This window comes from Arachis stenosperma, chromosome 3 (genome assembly GCF_014773155.1).
Source record: "Arachis stenosperma cultivar V10309 chromosome 3, arast.V10309.gnm1.PFL2, whole genome shotgun sequence".
In the NCBI taxonomy this organism is placed as follows: domain Eukaryota; kingdom Viridiplantae; phylum Streptophyta; class Magnoliopsida; order Fabales; family Fabaceae; genus Arachis; species Arachis stenosperma.
This window is the reverse complement of record NC_080379.1, coordinates 42,043,683-42,056,637: the sequence shown is the minus strand read 5'-3', so window position 1 is coordinate 42,056,637 and position 12,955 is coordinate 42,043,683. Positions and strand designations below refer to the sequence as shown.

The 12,955-nt window shown below is 33.7% G+C and overlaps 3 protein-coding genes and 1 non-coding gene across 6 annotated transcripts; all 4 read right to left on the bottom strand.

Annotated features, from left to right (window-relative positions):
* Window positions 1-3,749: 3,749 nt before the first annotated feature.
* Window positions 3,750-3,910, bottom strand: LOC130972039 (U1 spliceosomal RNA). Its single transcript, XR_009083241.1, has one exon. It is a non-coding gene; the product is annotated as a U1 spliceosomal RNA (small nuclear RNA).
* A 3,785-nt stretch (window positions 3,911-7,695) lies between these two features.
* On the bottom strand, window positions 7,696-9,173 carry LOC130970328 (TATA-binding protein-associated factor BTAF1-like). The gene is made up of 5 exons (XM_057896382.1): window positions 8,978-9,173; window positions 8,843-8,890; window positions 8,597-8,742; window positions 8,440-8,508; window positions 7,696-8,046 (listed from the first exon to the last, which is right to left on the bottom strand). Exons 1-5 carry the CDS (start codon window positions 9,006-9,008, stop codon window positions 7,870-7,872), a joined length of 471 nt encoding a protein of 156 aa, XP_057752365.1. The 5' UTR covers window positions 9,009-9,173; the 3' UTR covers window positions 7,696-7,869.
* Window positions 9,174-9,203: 30 nt separating this feature from the next.
* LOC130965978 (ras-related protein Rab7-like) lies at window positions 9,204-9,703 on the bottom strand. The gene is made up of 3 exons (XM_057890728.1): window positions 9,539-9,703; window positions 9,381-9,461; window positions 9,204-9,305 (listed from the first exon to the last, which is right to left on the bottom strand). Exons 1-3 carry the CDS (start codon window positions 9,701-9,703, stop codon window positions 9,204-9,206), a joined length of 348 nt encoding a protein of 115 aa, XP_057746711.1.
* On the bottom strand, window positions 9,383-11,868 carry LOC130970329 (glucose-6-phosphate 1-dehydrogenase 3, chloroplastic-like). 3 transcript variants are annotated; one of them, XM_057896386.1, is made up of 7 exons: window positions 11,442-11,868; window positions 10,970-11,064; window positions 10,536-10,564; window positions 10,208-10,322; window positions 9,774-10,051; window positions 9,539-9,685; window positions 9,383-9,461 (listed from the first exon to the last, which is right to left on the bottom strand). In XM_057896386.1, the coding sequence occupies exons 2-5, from the start codon at window positions 10,982-10,984 to the stop codon at window positions 9,833-9,835; spliced, it is 378 nt and encodes a 125-aa protein (XP_057752369.1). In that variant the 5' UTR covers window positions 10,985-11,064; window positions 11,442-11,868; the 3' UTR covers window positions 9,383-9,461; window positions 9,539-9,685; window positions 9,774-9,832. The 3 variants fall into 3 exon arrangements, with proteins under 3 accessions (XP_057752369.1, XP_057752368.1, XP_057752367.1); XM_057896385.1 differs by having other exon boundaries at window positions 10,970-11,868; XM_057896384.1 differs by having other exon boundaries at window positions 11,035-11,868.
* Window positions 11,869-12,955: the final 1,087 nt, after the last annotated feature.

Below are 12,955 nucleotides of genomic sequence, written 5' to 3'. Positions count from 1 at the left end.
TAAAAAGACACAACCCCAAAAGAAAGACCGCGCTCAAGCAGAGGCACTTTTCATACCATGGGTCGAGCTATGCGACCTGGGGTGATTGAAGGCGAAACGACCGACCTCCTCAGGTCAGGCTCCCCGACCTCTTCTAAAAAGAGTTTGGCCAAATCGACTAAAAGGCCCAACCAGGCCCAAACAAAGGGACACAACCCAAATCTAAAGGCAGCTAAGGCCTAGAAAGATAAAAGACGAATCCCCTTAAAGATAAGATAGCTTCACTCAAAGATAAGATAAGATAACTATCTTATCTCCAGAAAGGTCACTCCACACTATTATAAATACACTGGAGCACCTAGGTATAACTCATACTCTGATTCTACTAAAAACCTGCCTAAAGCACGTGCTAATTTAAGCATCGGAGTCTCTTGCAAGAACAACCACCCTCCGGTGACGAAGGATCAACAACACCACCAAGTCCAACAAGTCGACACATCAGCTCTGGCCACCACCGCAGATCTCGTCCGAGATCGACCTACAGTTTCAGGTAATGCTCAGAACAGAATGTGACATTCATGGTCTTCTCAACTGTCTTAAAGTTCTTGTTATAAACTCTATAAGCTTTGTTATTTGTGGAATAACCAAGAAAGATATCTTCATGTGTTCTTGGATCAAATTTTTCAAATTTTCTTTGATATTAAGTATAAAACACTTGCAACCAAACACATGAAAGTAGTTGAGATTAGGAGGATGTTCTTTCCAAAGTTCATAAGGGGTTTTCTTCAAAACCTTTCTTATGAGTGTTCGATTTAAAACATAACAAGTTGTACTTACAGCCTCAGTCCATAAGAATTTGGGAACCTTATATTCACACAACATAGCTCTTGCCATTTCTTATAAACTTCTATTTCTTCTTTCCACAACACCATTTTGTTATGGTATTCTTGAACAAGAAAAGTTGCGGGATATGCCATGTTCATCACAAAAGGATTCAAAATGTTGGTTTTCAAATTACTTTCCATAATCACTCCTAATTAAAATAATTTTTGAACTCTTTTTTTTTTTGAATCTTCTTGCTGAATTTTTCAAAAACAGAAAATGCTTCATGCTTATGAGCTAGAAAATACACCCAACCAAACCTAATGTAGTCATCCACAATAACCATTCTATAACTTTTTCCTCCAAGACTTTGAGTCCTAATTGGTCCAAAATGATCAAAATGCAACACTTCTAATGGTTTCTTAGGAGAGACATCTTCCTTGGGTTTAAAAGAGGTTTTTGTTTGTTTACTCATTTGACAAGCATCACAAGTGATGTCTTTATCAAACTTAATGTTAAAAAGACATCTCAATAAGCCTCTTTTAACAAGCTTAGAGATTTGGAACATGCTAGCATGCCCTAATCTCTTATGCCACATCTATTTTTTAGATTCCATTGAAGAGAAACATATAACATTTTGAACCTTAAGATCATCTAGTGTGAGACTATAAACATTGTCATTTCTTTTTGCAATAAATAAAATAGCCCCTATTTTTTCATTAATGACCCTACAATCTAATTTCCTAAAGGTTACTGCATCTCTAAGGTCACACAATTGACTTATGCTCAATAGATTATGCTTTAACCCATCTATTAAAAAGACACTATCAATGTAAGTAGAAAAATCTTTGCCAACCTTACTAATGGCAATTATTTTACCTTTATTATTATCTCCGAAAGTGACAAACCCTCCATCATACTTGTTGAGTTTGATGAAGAATATCCCCTTTCCGATCATATGCCTTGAACATCCATTATCAAGATACCACATGTCCGATTTATTCTTCGATGTAAGACAAACCTGCATGTTCTTCAAGTAATCTTAGGTATCCAAATCTGTTTGGATCCTCTTATGTAAAATCTTCTTAGTTGTTCAAGTGCATTGTAATCGTGAATAAATTTATACAATTTGTTATTATTACCAAAAGATTTTAGAAATATGAAGCATTGTTGAGGAACATGACCATTTCTATTACATTTATAACAATGTTCCTCCTTTGCTAAATTTTGAGGCTTGCTTGAAATTTTTGACTTAGCAATATTGGAAGAAGAAACTTCAAATTTTATAAATATTGGTTTGAAAACAGATTTGCTTTCCTCTTTGAATCCAAGTCCAGATTTTTCAAAGTTGGATTTTTGACAAGCAAGTAATTTGTCAAGATTTTGCGAACCTTGAACAAATTTTGCTAAGTCTTCATTAAGATTGTTAATTTTCTCATTCAGCCTTTCATTTTTAGCAATTAAATTAGTAGAGACTGAGACTAAATACTTGAGTTTGAATTTATTTAATTTAGCTCTGAAAGCATTGTTTTCTTCTTTTAAAGAATTTTCATCACAAGCTTCAGTTGCCTTTACTTTTTCCAATAAAAAATTATTTTTAACTCACAATGCTTTATTATCTTTCTTGCATTTAACATATTTATCAAAGAATTTCTTAGAGTTCACAGTAAAATCTTTGATAATGTAGTGCAATTCATTAATAGATAAATTAGAGAGATCAACCTCTTGATTTGATTTACTATATATATGATGTGTAGTAGTAAATCAAATCAACTAGATTCGATTTATGTTTAAATGTAGTACTTCATGAAATTTGATAAATATTAATTCGATTTACTACTAAAATATGTAAATTGAATTCAGTAAATTTGATTTACATAAATATATGTATGAAGATATTTACGTAATATTTTTTGTTTTGGGTGATTCACATAAATGTGGGTTGCTTATGGTTTATATAAGTGTTTTGCCTAAATAATTATGACAGTCCAATTTCTTTTGGAAGAAATGAATTTGAAAGAATAGGAGATAAAAATAGTGTTACAAAATAGATGTGTGGTTGAGTGGATTAAAGGTAAGAATGAGACTGATTGGGAGCAAAGATTCTTGAAGAATAAAGTGATATCTAATAAGAGATGTTCAAGAACTTGACTTTGGAATATAAAACTATGAAGGAATTCAAAATGAAAAGACATTGGGAGATTATGGTTAAGAGCAATTTGGCCAAATAGGTGCAATGGATCTTGTAGCAACAAGAATTATAGAGTTCGGCGATGATTTTGAACATGAGAAGAAACTTATTATCAGCATTGAATTATGGAGTCTAAAGTTGTTATTTGTTATTGTTATTATTGTGCAATTTCTATGAAATTTTTGTGATATTTTAGTTGTACTGTTGGATTTTAGTTCATCTTTGATGGTAATGTCGAAAGAGATGGATTGAAAATCCATGTAAACTTTTACTCTCCTTTTAGGTTGAGTGGAAAACTAACGATCTGGAAAAAAAAAAGAATACATAATCCTCGGAGTCTCAAGTATAAAAAAATATTAATAAGTTAATTATCATTGAGTTTGTACTTACCAATTGCCATTGCTGATGGTGACAATCTCTTGAAATAAAATAAAACACATTAAACTATAAGTTAATTATCATTGAGTTTGTACTTACCAATTGCTATTGCTGATGGTGACAATTTCTCGAAATAAAATAAAACACATTAAATTGTTTCATTGTATGCAATATCTTGAAATACTTTAGGAGTCCAATAAAAAAAATAAATTGAAATCACTATAGTTAACTATAAACCTATTAACTCGTACATGAAAAAAAAATATTATCATTGAATCCAAAAATTGACAAATTTAATGTAAGAAACAATTTTATCATTCACCATACTAAATAATTAAATTCAGATTAGATAGGAACTAAATAATTAAATTCAGTTTAGATAGGAACCGCGCGAACACAGGTCTCCACTACCACAAATTATGACGTAGGCTCTACCACTTAGGTAAACCATAGGCTAATACCCTTCCAAAGTGCAATGAAAGTCACCAACTTAGGTCATGGGTCTTCTTGTTCGCCCATTGACCCCGTCCAGGTAAGTATCCTTAAATTGTTATAGTGTTTTGCTTTTTATAGCGTCTTGTAGACTTCTCACACTCCTCTTTATTCGATGTGGGACTTCAATGCCAGACATATTTCCTCATGCTCTCGATGTGAGACTTGGAATATTTCATTTAATGAACTCAATAAATAGTTGGTTATTAGTCTTTAGTTGAAGTGATTCTTAGTAATAGAATGTGAAAAAGAAAACTTCACATTCCGAGAATGACAACATATTTAGAAGCCAGAAAACAAGAGGAACAAATTACAAAAACAAAGTAGATGAAGAATCAAGAGAACTATTTTTATCAAAACTTATCAAGTGATAGCATACTTATTATTTTAGATGTTCATATTTGTAGTAGGAGAAAAAAGAATTAGAATATGTTGAATCTTGCATTGATCAAATCAAATACTTAAAAAATATATATATTAAAATTAATTATTAAAAATAATCACTAAAAAAATAGTAACCAATCTATCCTTGTATAAATATTTTCTATCTGTTTAAGTTGGATTGAAAAATATTATGATATAAAATATAATTATTTATCTATCTTATTCTATTAATTTAATTTTTTTTTAAAATAGTATCATGAAACAGATATTAGCTACTAATGAGAACTTTGTTGTTTGTGTAACTAGCTAAGAACATTACTCTAAAACCTGCTTTCCAACGCTCTCTGTGATGACACGGTTGGTGCCAATTTTACTCTCCAGCATGCTTATCCTTAGTCCTTTGCCATGCTAAAGATGTCTCCACGGTCCACAAAAACCGCGGAGACATTGGTGGCTGCAGCAGACTACATGACGAAAGCCGGGCCACCTTTTCGGGTTTGACCCAATGCCTGGTTTTCCGTTGCTTGCATGAGTGCCACGTCTTACGCCATGATTGGTTCGGATGTCAAGTTCCCTGAGACATTGAAAATGTCACCGTACTTGATCGGATCTTTGTGCTCTTGTCCTTTTTCTTGTGGTCTCCGAGGTGTTTATCGTTTTCTTTGCTCATGCACTCACATGCAACGTGCTTATTATCATCTCATGCATGTATGCATTCTCATATACAATTTATGATAATCAAATACATGCACTTTCACATGCAGTTTATGATCACCATAGTTCACATGCCTTCACTTCTATCCACATGCATGCAATTGTCACTCTTACCCTGCACATACACATGCATCGATCATTCTTATCATTTACACTTTTTCAACTTTTCAAGCATTAGTCATCATACTTTTTCAACTTTTCATGCATAAGTCATTCATGCATGTGTCCTGCAACAACATAACCAAAGCCACCACCCACCCCATCTTATCCTTATCACTTCACTTCCTTACATATTTTGTTCTTAGCCTTTCTATATGCACACCACACGATCTTCACTCTCAATTCCTACCATACAATTCACCATCCCACCTCACTATAAATACAAGTCATTTCCATTCACTTATCACTCAGTCTTACTCCTTACTATCCTTTACACACTCGTAACCCTTTCTTTTCATTTGCTTTCATCCTTTTTGCTTGGGAACAAGCAAATCCTTTAAGTTTGGTATTATAATTTATAAGTACCATCATTTTTCACATAATGGCCCCTAAGCATGCAGCATCTTCATCCAAGAAAAGAAAAGGAAAGGCACAAGCTATCTCTGAATATGATGAGGAAAGGTTTCGATCCAAGTTCCATGAAAATCATTATGGGGTTGGATGGTTAATAAGATAGTGATCTCGAAAGTGTGATTTCAATTTCAGGTTGATGAACACAAACAGATTCTGGGAGAAATAAAAAGAAGAAAGTGGAACATCCTATACTACCTACTTAGGAAAGTAGAACTTACACTAGTGCAAGAGTTCTATGCCAATGCAGTTTTGGAAGAAAATGAAGAGCCTTTTTACATGAGCTATGTAATAGGGTGAACCATTGACTTCAGCCTCGATAATATCCAAAGAGTTTTTTGCTTTAAAGCTCCTTTTTCCTCCTCTGAGATGTCATATGAAGTAAGACTAAGTACCTACCCAAGGTAAATGATGGCCTTTGAAACATTTGCATACAAGATATTGAGTGGAAGCTTGATGCTGATGGGAATTCAAACCATTTAAGAAGAAGTGAGCTCACTCTAGTGGCAAGGGGATGGTTCAGATTCATCTGAAGATCGATCATCCCCTCATCCAATAATTTTGAGGTCACAGTTGAAAGAGCCATACTCGTCCAGACAGTTTATTAGATATAATAAAATATAATTAATTTATATTTAAAGTATAATTATTATACTGTATACCTAATTATCTTATTTAAATTATAATTAAGGATTATTTCACATAATACTGATAGTGTAAAAAAATAATATAAAATAAAATATTAAACTTAATCATAATTTTTGTGGCAGTTACATGTTTAATTAATCCTAAATAAACTCCAAATTAAAGAATTAACATATTTTATTTTTTTAAGCATTACATTTTATTACAACTTAATATAAAAAAATAATAAATAAAGGAATATTGATTTGATTGCAATATCAAAATAAAATCATTTGAAAAGTTTATACGATTTTTTTATCAAAATAAAAGTTTATATCAAAATATAATTTTTTTTCATTGTTTTACTCCTTCAGGAACTGATACGGGTGTAATAGCAATTTTTTCTCACACGCATTTCAACGTAAACTACGATAGAGTGTAGCGGTTTGTGTTAATACTCTAATCTACCATACCCTCTTGCGATTTCCATAATAATATGTTACAAATACGTTTACAGTTTGCAAAAATTATATTATGGTAATTTTGATCTTCAAATATTTTAATTAAGTAAATCGTCCTTAAAAAATGTCTATTTATCATCACAAAATTCTTTTGTTTATCATAAATAAATTTTGTGTTTGTTTTTTTATGTTTTCCTTCAAAGATTTGTTTGTTTTCCTTCAAAATGTGTTTATTGCCATAAAATTTGTGTTTATCGGAAAAAAATGTGTTTGCTTTCTATGTTGATGAGCAGATATTTTATACCCTTTTTGGCATCATTTTCATATAGTTTTTAGTGTGTTTTATTTAGTTTTTATTAAATTTTTATAGGTTTTAGTATTAAATTCATATCTTTGGATTCTACTATGAGTTTTTGTATTTTTATGTAATTTCAGGTATTTTCTGGCTGAAATTGAGGAGTTGGAGCAGAAGTCTGATTTAGAGACAGAGAAAGCACTACAGATGCTGTTTGGGTCTGACCTCCTTGCATTCGAAAGAGATTTTCGGCACTACAAAAAAACTTGGTAATTACGGCGGTTTTTTTGGGTTATTACGGCGGTTTTTAAAAAACCGCCACAATTTCTATGGTTAAACGGCGGTTTTTTAACATGTTAAAACGGCGGTTCAAAACCGCCGTTATTTCCGGATAAAACGGCGTTTTCTTGGTTGGTTAAAATGGCGGTTCAAAACCGCCGTTATTTCCGGATAAAATGGCAGTTCAAACCGCCGTTATTTCTGGATAAAATGACATTTTTTTAGTTGGTTAAAATAGCAGTTCAAACTGCCGTTATTTCCAGATAAAACGGCATTTTTTAATTGGTTAATACGACGTTTAAAACCGACATTTTTACCGAATTAAAATGACATTTCATATTTTTTAAAATGGCATTCATGAACTACTTTTACTAAATAAAAATGACATCTTTTATCGTTTAAAAAGGCATTTTTAACTATTATTTTTACATTAAACATAATTTTTTGTTTAAAATTTCACAATAACAAAAAATCATAACCCATAAACAAAATATTACACAACTCATAAATAAAGTATCAAATATAATATATAATTTTTTAGTATTAGAAATCAAAAGTAATAACTTCTATACAGCAAATCATATCCACTAATTATTACTTTGAGAAGTATTAGCATAGGCATGCTAGAAAAAAAAAGCTCAAAGGATATGAGCTGTGAGCTAAAAAGTTGATTTCTGGCATCATAACATTTCTGATAGCATTGGCATGAGCTTGAAAAAGTAACCCACCAAAATTCCTAGTCTCCAAAGAACTTTCTTTAACTTTCCACTGCTTTTAAGCCTCTTCAAATTCTTTTCGTCCCAAATCAGTAGAGCAGAAGTAATAATTAGTATGAGGAAAGGAAAATAAGACTTTACCTGCAAAACAAAAATGAATGATGGAACCAACCTTTCATTATTTTCTACTTACATCAAGTCATATATATATGGCCCTCCTCAAGAGAAAAAGAAAGGAAAAGAAAACAAGTTCAAAAGATCAAACAAAGACATTAGGTATAAATGAGAAGGTGGTGACGAAAAAGGATAAAAGTACAAAACTAATATCAAGAAACAAATCAATTTAAGAGAATAAAATATTAGGTATAAGGCCAAAAAATTGTTTTATACCTCGCTACACACCCACATGCTTTGGCCTTTAAACATGGATAAGCATAGCCCAGTTTTTCCATGTGCCAAAAATTAATTTAATTATGAAGAATGAGGAAGCAAGCATCAAACTCCTAATCCTTGATAAAGGAATCACAATTTTACCTGTCTCTCTGTTCCAAGAAATCCAGGCATTAGAAAATCAAAAAGGGACCACAAGTCCATGATGTTATTCTGCACACAAAAAAAAAGAGGTAGTGTGTTTATTTAATTAGTCATGATATGTTTACCTTTAATGAGAACAGAAAATCACCACACCAACCTGTATTGGAGTCCCACTCAATATCAAGTGGTGTTGGGCTTTTAACTGCTTTACAGCAAGTGTAACTTTGGACTTAGCATTCTTGATTATATGCCCTTCATCTAAAATGCAGTAATTCCACAGAAGCTGTCCCAAATAATCGATGTCTTTACGGACAACATCATATAAAATTCCATAAGCTTGAAACGTTTCAAAAAGCTCTAGAATAAGACCCAGAAACATACCATAACATAATAGTCACCTTACCTGCCCTTGTAATGTACTTGAGGCACACCATGACTACCACCAAGAATTCTGCACAAGCAGAGGGAAAAGATTGAAAAGAAGCAAGGTACACAAACCGAGCCAAGAGAAAATACAGAGGTCAAAACTAGCACTCACTTGTACACTTGCCACTCGTATGGTTGTCCATAATTACATCCTTTACTACTTCTATGCTCAAATTTTAACGCAACCTGGGAACAAAAGTTTAACGTATGGTGGTCCAGTTCTCTCATTCAAATTTCCACCAGAAAGATGTCGACCAACATATACTTGACCAAATCCACCCTTTCCAAGTTTTCTTTCTAATTTATACAAAGGGGAACCAGTAACCACCTACTTGAATCTATGCCAGTGACAAAAAGATTAGTACACAGGTATCAATTAAACAGAAATATGGTAGGTTCCCTCTAGAAGCACACCATTCCCTAGCTTTCTTCTCAGTCACCTGCAACAAGTTGAATGAGATTTCAACTTCAAAACTATGCATATTAATCTCAAAGGCCCAAACTCTTTTTAATACCTTTCTACTGTTCCCACCATCTACATCAACCTTGTTCCCAAGTAACACAAAGGGAAATGCTTCATGATCATTCAAATCTACCTGAGGCCAAACACCAAAACATATAAGATATAATCTTCATGTATTGCTCATTTAGAAAGGTGCTAAATAGTACACACCTGCTTAATGAACTCATCATGCCAATTGTTTAGTGTGTCAAATGTGTTGTGTGCATTTACATCATACACCAAAACACAACAATCTACACCTCTATAAAATGCAGCACCTAAACTATTGAACCTTTCTTGTCCTGTTGTATCCCAAATCTGCCAAAAGAGTCTCATTTATTATTTTGACCAAAATAAGAATGTATTAGTTAAAAGTAAAGTTATCAGATAACTTAAAATTACTTACATGTAAAGTGACGAGTCATCTACTTGTAGCTCCTTTGTAAAGTAGATTACATAATTGGTTTAGGTAGAAAACCTGAAAATTTGATCCTCACGAAGATACTGCTTGAGCGATTTTGTTAAAGCAGCTGAAGATTCTGAATCTTGACCAAAAGGCTTCTCAACAATGACTCTTGTCCAACCATTACCAGAAGATGCTGATGAACTGGCACATTTTACAGCATCTATGAATATGTTTGGAGGAATTGATAGATAGAACAGGCGATTAGAAGCTTTCCCATTCTACAAGCAAAAACCAGATGGCTAAATTAAGATCAGAAAGAAAAGCTTAGAAGAGCATACATAGAATGAAAAGAAAAGGATAAGTTCATGCATCCTTCATATGTTGATCTTGAGTTCTTGACACAAATTAAAATGATGCGCCATAATTAAAATTACCTCATGTTCCTTAAGCTTCTTGTCCAGTGCTGCAAAGTTTTCCTGAGAGTCATACTGACCAGAATGGTAGAAGCATCTCTTAAGAAATTCATCCATCTTTTCACCGCAGTTCTCTCTGAAAATCAATAGAATAAGTTTTCATACATTAAACATGTTTCTTAAGCATGACAAATAAGGAAATCCCAATGGAAAATTTATTCTCCATTATGAACTAGTTGACAACTGAAGATGATCATAATCACACTGCAATGGGAAAAACATTAGTTGATAACATAAAGTAAACTTTTAAATAACCAAAATAACCTCTTAAGAAGATCATATTTATCACCTGGATAACCGGAGAATCAGGTTCCAGTTCTGTCATAAAAGCATTGATAAGGGCAGAATTTAGTTGAAGCATTTCATCGAGCAGGTTGTGTGCTAGTAAAATAAAAATGAATTTTAATGCAAACAAAATTTAAAGCTTTCAACAAAACAATCCACCACATCCACCACATAGTAAGATATAAAGCATGAGCTTTCATATTAAGAATCAATGAAAAATTGAAAATTACAAGCAACATTAGAAGTACCAAATTATATCAAATCAAATGAAATAAAAGAAAAAGAACATAATCATTATCAGAAGTGAACGGTTGAATAGCAAAATTGAACATTTATAATGTAAGAATGGAAACAAATCAATAATCATGGATTCACTTTTTCTTTTCTTTTTTTGGAAGAATTAAAGCAAATTTGATATGGATAGACAAGAATACTCACAGTTAGTGTTGCCATAAATGAACCAAAGAATAACAAATTAAGAAGAAAATTGATGCTTCACTCACCAGGGCTTTCTCCCATAAATTTTCTGCCAACTTCATGAACAAATAGAACAAATTATCAAGAATTTAAAGAATGTACTTTACAATTTACATCTGAAAAGAATTCGATTGTTAACCACCAATTTAGAAGCACGATAGAAGCTGATATACAAAAGTACCAATTTAGATACATTAACCATCACACACACATAAAAACAAACACATGGTGCTCAAAACACAATAAGCTACAATTCCTGTCTCTCAAAACCCTAACAATCATACAATTAAGATGTCATGCTTAACCTTAATTATTAATCAAATTGAACCAGCAACACAAGAACAAATAGTAATTAATTATATTGTTATACCGCAAAAATAAAATAAAAAATTAAGGAAGGGACAAGAGAAAGGATGAGAGAGATCTATAGTACTTATAGAAAAACAGAGGAAGCAGGGGAGAGTTGTGCTTGTTCTGTTTGTGATGGCTTGGATTTACAGATCTTCAATAGAGAGATGTCATCGAAGAAGACGCTGAGGGAGGCGCTGAGGATTTTGGCAAAGAAGGCGCAGAGCTAGGATGGAAAGGAGAGGAAGTTGGAGGTGACATCACCGGAGGAGATTACCATGGGAAGAGATGTGGCCAAAGGAGGTCGTCGCCTGAGGAGATGTCACCGGAGAAGATCCGGGATCTGAAAGGAGATCCGCTATCGTCGTACAATGGGGAAGCAAGGTGTGTGGCTTGGAACCTTTGATTCTGTTGAAGAGGAAGCGATGGTGGAGGGTGAAAGTGGCGGTAGCGATGGATTGAGCACGAGGACGAGGGAGAGATAGAAGGGAGATTGAGCGAGCCATCGTGTGTATAGGTACAGTGTTTCAGTTAGGGATTGCACTTTTTCCTTTTATATATGTGGGATAATGGCGGTTCAAAACCGCCATAATCACCAGAACTGCCATTAAATACACAGTCAATTACGACAACAACCAAAAACGCCATAACGTTTGGATATTACGGCAGTTCTTTAAAACCGCCGTAATATAAATGCCATTTTAAAACTCTTTTTTTGTAGTGCGGGAGCTACAGAAGTTCAAATGGAGCGCTCTTAATGGATATGAAAATCTGACTTCTAGAGCTTTTCAGCAATATATAATAGTTCATACTTTGCTTCGGATTAGAAGGCCCAAAACTGGCGTCCAATGTCAGCTTCTTGCCCCCTTCCAGGCGTCCAGCGCCCAAAGAGCAGAGCCCAGCGTCCAAACGCTCAGAGAGGACCCCTAGCTGGCGTTCCACATCCAAAAGACCTCATAGCACGTGGATCTCATCAAAGCTCAGCCCAAACACTCATTAAGTGGGTCCCAAAAGTTGATTTTAGCACTAAATAGACTGTTTTACCTTTACTAGTCATGTATTTAGTATTTAAAGTGTATTTTACATAATCATTCAAAACAACATACTAGAGGACAGCCATTATTTCGAGTTTTACTTTGTATTTTACATCAGTATGAGATTCTAAACCTCCTAGGTTGAGGGGAGGAGCCCTGCTAAGTCCTATGAATTAATAAAAGTATTACTGTTTCTTCTTCGATCCGTATTTGATTTACTTCTAAGATGTATCTCCGATCTTCATCGTGGTGGATAGGATGATTAGACAATTAGCTCTGTTCATCACATTAAGATTAACGTGCCTGACAAACACCCACGTCTACTTGGGTTCGTGTGAATACGCGTGGCCGGAAAGCACGAACCAACAGCTATGTTTATACATCTCTCATACGACCAATCCATGACTTCGTTGGGGACTTCTCGAGACACCAGTTCATCCGATTTTCGGGGGGGTTAGGGTCTCCGTGGTATAGGCTAGAATCCATAGATGCAGCATTCTCTGATCCAGAAGATTCGACCTTATCTGTGGCATTTTGAGCAGGATCGCCAAGAGAATGAACTGCT